We start from the raw sequence: 7,787 nt of genomic DNA on the forward strand, positions 1-7,787 counted from the left end.
GTCGTGGATGGGTCTTCCAGCATGACAATGACCCAAAATTTACTGTCAAGGCAACAAAGGAGAGGCTCAAGAAGAAGCAAATTAAGGTCATGGAGTGACCTAGCCAGTCTCCAGACCCTAATCCTATAGAAAATTTATGGAGGGAGCTAAAACTTCAATTTGCCAAGAAACCCGAAATATATAGAGAAGATCTGTAAAGAAGTATGGACCAAACTCCCTGAGATGTGTGCAAATCTGGTAACCAACTACAAGAAACGTCTTACCTCTGTGCTTGCCAACAAGGGTTTCTCCACCAAGTACCAAGTCACGTTTTGCTTGGGAATCAAATACTTATTTTACTCAATGAACTGCAACTCAATTTATAAACTTTGTATCGTGTTTTTTTTTTCTGGATTTTTGGTTGATATTCTGTCTCTATCACATGGGTGGCTGGTGCATATGGCCCCCCCCCATTCATGCGTCCGGCCCCCTAATCTACATGCAGGGCGACGGACGCATAGACTTCAATGGGGCTTTTTTTTTTTTTTTAGCCATGTGATTAGAGCCAGAGGCTCTAATAGGCTAAAAAAAATGGTGGGCTCGGGGCGCAGTGCCCCCCCAGTTGTGTGACAATAGCGAATGAACAGATTCCGATAAGCCCCCCGCCCGCCGAGCCCAACAACCACTGCCCATATATTTGCCTATATAAGAAATGTCAAAGCGCATAGCGGGCATACGTTGGGAGGCCGCCCAAAAGGCGAGAGCATTTTTATTTTTTTCTACTTTTTCGGGTCCAATGGGCATTGTGATTGATGATAAATTTACATTGAGGGACACTATTTTTTTTTATTTTAGATTTTTTAATAAAGGACTTGTAAAACAGTCTTTTAAACTTTTAAAACAGTTTCTTGTGGTTATTACATTTTCACACTTTTTTGGTGAATGAGTAGGGGTACGATGTACCCAATACCAATTTACATGGGGGGGGGCTGGGATCTGTGGGCCCCCCTGTTAAAGGGGGCTTCCAGGTTCAGATAAGCCCCCTGCCCACAGATCCCAAAAACCACAGCCCAGGGTTGTCGGGATGAGGCCCTTGTCCCCATCAACATGGAGTCAAGGTGCTTTTGATCCCCCTACTGGCCAATCAGTAAGCAGGTTCTGAGACCCATTTCCCGATTGGCCGAAAGGAGAAGCCATGCTATTGGGCATGGGGGAGGAGGAGATGCAGAAGATGGGGAAGTAGCCACCGTCGCCGTTCGTCTGCTGCAGATGGGTGAGTGAGCCGGGAAAGGGAGGGGAGGGTCCTGTACTGTACTGTACTGTCATGCCATGCTGTGCAGGGGCATAACTACAGCGGTTGCAGGGATTGCAATCGCAACCGGGCCCCATGCTCCAGGGGGCCTGTGCAGCTCCCCTGTACACCTGGATAGGAGGAGTGGTGGGGTCAGCATACAGAGGAACCAATCTCCTCCTTTTTCCTGCTGTAGCTGCAGGAGGAAAATGGAGGAGATTGGTTCCTCTGTATGCTGCCCCCGCCACTCCTTCTATCCAGTTCACTTGTGTTCTGCTGTCTCTGGGCCCCTGTGTGCTCCCCTGATCCCCCCCCCCCCACTGTGCTCCGCCCCCTCCCCCCACTGTGCTCCCTTCCCTCTCCTGCAGGCTGCTGCAGGGGATGTGTCACAATAGAGAACCAGGAAGGGGTCGGTAAATATGTAGTTTACCAGCTCCTTCCTTTTCTGAATGGACAGAGTCATAGTCAGTGACATTGTAAAAAAATAAAATAAAATGATAAAAAATAATACAATTAAAATACCAAAAAATAAAAACTGACACCAGCGGGTGAACTTCCAGGATCACAAAGGTCCCACTTGCAACTGGGCCCTGGCATTCCACCACCGTGGGGCCCAAAGATGGCAGGAAGGGGGCCCACTGCAGAACTTGTGAAAGGGTCCCGCTGCGGGATCGTAATAAAGGGCCCCAAAACGAGAGTAAAGGGCTCCAGGATCAGTGGGAAGAGCCCCAGGCTTGAAGGGAATGGCCCCAGCCAGGGGTCCTGGGGGGCCCTTCCTTGTTTCTTGCACCGAGGCCCTGAAGGTTCTAGTTACGTCTCTGATGCTGTGGGTCCTGTACTGTAATGCTGTGTGTGTAATGTGTGCGGCCTGGTGTGGTCCGGGCCCATGGAGCACCAGCCGCCACTGCTCTATCATTTAAAATACACCTATGATAAAAATTATCGTCCCTTCATTTCTTTGTAAGTGGGGGAACTTACAAAATCTGCAGGGGATCAAAAAATAATTTTCCCCACTGTAATTTCTGATGTGACATTGGGGTGTTTTGTGTGTAGTACAGAGTAGGGGGAAAAAAAAAACTAACATTATTTTTAAGATTGATTGATTGTAAAACTGAAAAATGCAGAAAAGGCTAAGGGGGGGGGGGGGACACTTATGCAACACACTGTACATCTCATAACAAACACTTCTTTTGCAGTACATTGAATATACTACAGTTGAAGTAACAGTCAGCACAAGGTTTGTCTTATTTTATTATGTAAAGAATCACCCATGGAGGAAGCTGGAAGGTGCTTTGGCTGAGCTGCACAGGAGAAGGTAGCAGGAAGGTGCTTGGCGTGTGATTGGACACTTAGGGGGCTCACAGGGAAACTTTGCTAATGTCTGTTCTCGGTAATTAGCTGTTTTTGTCAGGTGGAGACATCAGTGGAAATTGTGGTGAGAAGTTGCACACACGCGTGTCTGATGGAAAGTGATGTCAGTGCGTCACACTGTTTCCTGCCCCCCCGTCCAGCACTGAGTGCACGCAGCTCATCTTCCCCCCCGGGGGTTTTCCTGGGCCTCTTCACCACCACCTCCACTTCTACAGAATCTGACGTTTCACATGTGACTTCCAGCTCAGGTCCATAGACCCCGAAACCACACCGAGGGGTGACAGCGTCATGAGAGTGAGACACTGAGAAGCGGAGGAGGGGGGCACTGACATCCTGCAGGGGAATAGGACCTGTCCTACCAGAAACACTGACATCCTACAGGGGAATAGAACCTGTCCTCAGACACCGAGAGTGAGGAGAGGCACTGAAACCCTATAGGGAAGAAAACTTGTCCTCAGACACCAAGAGTGAGGAGAGGCACTGACACCCTACACGGGAAGAGGACCTGTTCACGACACTGAGAGTGGGGAGAGGCTCTGACACCCTACAGGGGAAGAAGACCTGTCCCTGGACACAGAGCGAGGAGAGGCACTGATACCCTACAGGGGAAGAAGACCTGTCCCTGGACACTGAAAGCGAGGTGAGGCACTGATACCCTACAGGGGAAGAAGACCTGTCCCTGGACACTGAGAGCGAGGAGAGGCTCTGATATCCTACAGGGGAAGAAAACTTGTCCTCAGACGCCAAGAGTGAGGAGAGGCACTGACACCCTACACGGGAAGAGGACCTGTTCACGACACTGAGAGTGGGGAGAGGCTCTGACACCCTACAGGGGAAGAGCATCTGTCCCTGGACACCAAGAGTGAGGAGAGGCACTGATACCCTACAGGGGAAGAAGACCTGTCCCTGGACACAGAGCGAGGAGAGGCTCTGATACCCTACAGGGGAAGAAGACCTGTCCCTGGACACAGAGCGAGGAGAGGCTCTGATACCCTACAGGGGAAGAAGACCTGTCCCTGGACACTGAAAGCGAGGAGAGGCACTGATACCCTACAGGGGAAGAGCACCTGTCCCTGGACACTGAGAGCGAGGAGAGGCACTGATATCCTACAAGGTAAGAAGACCTGTCCCTGGACACTGAGAGCGAGGAGAGGCACTGATACCCTACAGGGGAAGAAGACCTGTCCCTGGACACTGAGAGCGAGGAGAGGCACTGATACCCTACAGGGGAAGAGCACCTGTCCCTGGACACTGAGAGCGAGGAGAGGCACTGATATCCTACAAGGTAAGAAGACCTGTCCCTGGACACTGAGAGCGAGGAGAGGCACTGATACCCTACAGGGGAAGAAGACCTGTCCCTGGACACTGAGAGCGAGGAGAGGCCCTGATACCCTACAGGGGAAGAAGACCTGTCCACGACACTGAGAGCGAGGAGAGGCCCTGATACCCTACAGGGGAAGAAGACCTGTGTCTGGACACTGAGAGCAAGGAGAAGGCACCAAGTGAAATATCAGAAGAGGACCTGTCCCTGGACACACAGAAGAAAAGTTAACCTCCAGAATATGCAACCAGATTCAGACAGCAATGAAGCCGGGTACAGCAGCTCTCCATCCAGCCATAGACAGGTACCATCTGTGTGTGTTTTGTGTGCTGTGAGTGTGTCATGGCATGTCCTTCGGTGTCACTTCTTTCTCATGTCACCATTCTCATCCTCAGGACTCCTCAGATGACATGAAGAAAGTTCAGAGGAGAGAGAAAAATCGAATTGCAGCACAGAAGAGCCGCCAGCGTCAGACCCAGAAGGCAGACATTCTCCATGTGGTGAGTGCTGAATTTATTGTGTAATCCATAGAGTGCCGATCCACCGATTTGTTCACAGCTATGCAGTGCTGAGGTCCTGTCTGCATGGAATCTGTATGTGTTCTCCCTTTTCCTTCATCTGTGCTCCACCCATAATACAAAGGTGGAGCAGAGAAATCTTTATTCAGAAAATAGACAAACTGAAAATTAGAGTGTAAGCTCCTCCGGTGCAGAGACTGATGTGATTGGCTTAGTGTTCCCTGTACAGCACTGCAGAGTGTCAGAGATATATAATAATAGTATGTGACTGGGGGGGGGGGCAACAACATTGGATTGTAAGCTCCTTTGGTGCAGAGACTGATGTGATTGGCTTAGTGTTCCCTGTACAGCACTGCAGAGTGTCAGAGCTGTATAAATGTATAATAATAGTATGTGACTGGGGGGGGGGGGGGCAACAACATTGGATTGTAAGCTCCTCCGGTGCAGAGACTGATGTGATTGGCTTAGTGTTCCCTGTACAGCACTGCAGAGTGTCAGAGATATATAATAATAGTATGTGACTGGGGGGGGGGGGCAACAACATTGGATTGTAAGCTCCTTTGGTGCAGAGACTGATGTGATTGGCTTAGTGTTCCCTGTACAGCACTGCAGAGTGTCAGAGCTGTATAAATGTATAATAATAGTATGTGACTGGGGGGGGGGGGGGGGGCAACAACATTGGATTGTAAGCTCCTCCGGTGCAGAGACTGATGTGATTGGCTTAGTGTTCCCTGTACTGCACTGCAGAATATGTCAGAGCTTTATAAATGTATAATAATAGTATGTGACTGGGGGGGGGGGGCAACATTGGATTGTAAGCTCCTTTGGTGCAGAGACTGATGTAATTGGCTTAGTGTTCCCTGTACAGCACTGCAGAATGTCAGAGCTATATAAATGTATAATAATAGAAGTATGTGACGGGGGGGGGGGGGGCGTTGGATTGTAAGCTCCTTTGGTGCAGAGACTGATGTAATTGGATTAGTGTTCCCTGTACAGCACTGCAGAATATGTCAGAGCTATATAAATGTATAATAATAGTATGTGACGGGGGGGGGGGGGGGCAACAACATTGGATTGTAAGCTCCTTTGGTGCAGAGAATAAAATGATTGGCAGATTGTTCTCTGTACAGCATTATGGAATATGTCAGAGCCATATACACTCACCGGCCACTTTATTAGGTACACCTTGCTAGTACCGGGTTGGACCCCCTTTTGCCTTCATTCTCTGTGGCATAGATACAACAAGGTGTTGGAAACATTTCTCAGAGATTTTGCTCCATAGTGACATGATGGCATCACGCAGTTGCTGCAGATTTGTCGGCTGCACATCCATGATGCCAATCTCCTGTTCCACCACATCCCAAAGGTACTCTATTGGATGGGATGTGGTGAGTGTGGAGGCCATTGGAGGACAGTGACCTCATTGTCATGGTGAAGAAACCAGTGGTGAGATGATTGGAGCTTTGTGACATGGTGCATTATCCTGCTGGAAGGAGCCATCAGAAGATGGGGACACTGTAGTCATAAAGGGATGGACATGGTCAGCAACAATACTCAGGTAGGATGTGGCATTTAAATCATGCTCAATTAGTACTAAGGGGCCCAAAGTGTGCCAAGAAAATATCCCCCACACCATTACACCACCACCACCAGCCTGAACCATTGATACAAGGCAGGATGGATCCATGCTTTCATGTTGTCTAGGCCACATTCTGATCCTTCCATCTGAATGTCACAGCTGAAATTGAGACTCATCAGACCAGGCAACGTTTTTCCAATCTTCTATTGTCCAATTTTGGTGATCCTGTGCCAATTGTAGCCTCAATTTCCCGTTCTTAGCTGACAGGAGTGGCATCCAGTGGGGTCTTCTGCTGCTGTAGCCCAGAGATGGTATTCATAGTTACATAGTTACATAGTAGGTGAGGTTGAATAAAGACAATAGTCCATCCAGTTCAACCTGTGTAGGTGTGTGTGGCCGTAATCATCTCACATAGCCCTGAATGTTCTGATCCTTGAGATGTTTGTCTAAGAGTCTTTTGAAAGCCACCATACTTCCCGCAGAAACCACCTCTTGTGGTAGAGAATTCCACAATCTTGTAGCCCTAACAGTAAAGAACCCCCCACGTTGCCTGAGGTTAAAACACTTCTCCTCTGCATACCTTGGATGTAATGATTGGTTATTTGAGTTACTGTTGCCTATCTATCATCTGGATCCAGTCTGCCTAATCTCTTCTGACATCAGTAAGGCATTTTGTTAGATATCACTGGATATTTTCTCTTTTGCCCACCATTCTCTGTAAACCAAAGAGATGGTTGTATGTGAAAATCCCAGAAATACTCAGAGCAGCCTGACACCAACAACCAAGCCACGTTCAAAGTCACCTAAATCCCCTTTCTTCACCATTCTGATGCTCGGTTTGAACTTCAGCAAGTCGCCTTCACCACATCTAGATGCCTAAATGCATTAAGTTGCTGCCATGTGATTGGCTGATTATCAATTTGTGTTACCAAGCAATTATACAGGTGTACTTATTAAAGTGGCCAGTGACTGTATATAAATGTACGGTATAATAGTAATAGTGTGTGACTGTGGTGGGGACATTAGATTGTAAGCTCCTCTGGTGCAGAAAATGATATGACTGGCAGATTGTTCTCTGTACAGCACTATGGACTATGTCAGAGCCATATAAATGTATATTAATAGTCTGTATCTTGTGGTGGGAACGTTGGGAGTGTAAGTTCTTCTGTGCAGACACTGATATCACTCAGATTAATGCAGTGACAGTTCTGATTGGTGTAGAGCAGGGGTGTCAAACTCAATTTAATCTCGGGCCGCATCAGCATTATTATTGCCCTCAAAAGGGCCGGTTGTATCGGTAAGACTAGATGTCCAGAGCATCCCCTACTCTTACATAAGACGTCAAGAGCCTCCCCACCATCAGAAATTGAGTCCCCCCACCCTCCCTTACATCACAGTGCACCCCTTTATCTTGTGCTGCTACTGGAAGAAGCTGTAGGCATTGCTGAAAAGCAAAAAGTGCAGGGTCTGGAGCAGGGGCGGACTGACAACTCATGGGGCCCCCGGGCAATAAGAGATCATGGGCCCCCATGTGTCCCCGCCCACACACAAAGCCCCGCCTACATCTTGCACTGCCCACATTACATTTGTTCGTCACAGAATTTCTCGACACTATGTTCAAAATAAATGTTTAGTATAGAAAAAAGAAAAATAAACTTACATTAACGTGTAACAATGGTACATTTCCAAAATTAAGGTTTTCATGAATAAGCACAATATAATAGGTGC

The 7,787-nt window shown here is 48.1% G+C and overlaps 1 protein-coding gene and 1 long non-coding RNA gene across 2 annotated transcripts in view; one reads left to right on the top strand and one right to left on the bottom strand.

Annotated features, from left to right (window-relative positions):
* Nucleotides 1–3,102: 3,102 nt before the first annotated feature.
* LOC309543392 lies at nt 3,103–4,192 on the bottom strand. The gene is made up of 3 exons (XR_014224786.1): nt 4,107–4,192; nt 3,652–4,050; nt 3,103–3,541 (listed from the first exon to the last, which is right to left on the bottom strand). It is a non-coding gene; the product is annotated as an uncharacterized lncRNA (long non-coding RNA).
* Nucleotides 4,111–7,787, top strand: part of BATF (basic leucine zipper ATF-like transcription factor) — a 16,597-nt gene continuing 12,920 nt past the window's right edge. The window contains exons 1-2 of the mRNA XM_082242865.1: nt 4,111–4,266; nt 4,358–4,462. Of these exons, the coding sequence (XP_082098991.1) occupies nt 4,204–4,266; nt 4,358–4,462 (168 nt within the window). The 5' untranslated portion in view covers nt 4,111–4,203. The remainder of the gene's footprint in view (nt 4,267–4,357; nt 4,463–7,787) is intronic.

The sequence above is a fragment of the Pelophylax lessonae genome, assembly GCF_965119305.1.
Source record: "Pelophylax lessonae genome assembly, chromosome: 13".
NCBI classification, from domain to species: Eukaryota; Metazoa; Chordata; class Amphibia; order Anura; family Ranidae; genus Pelophylax; species Pelophylax lessonae.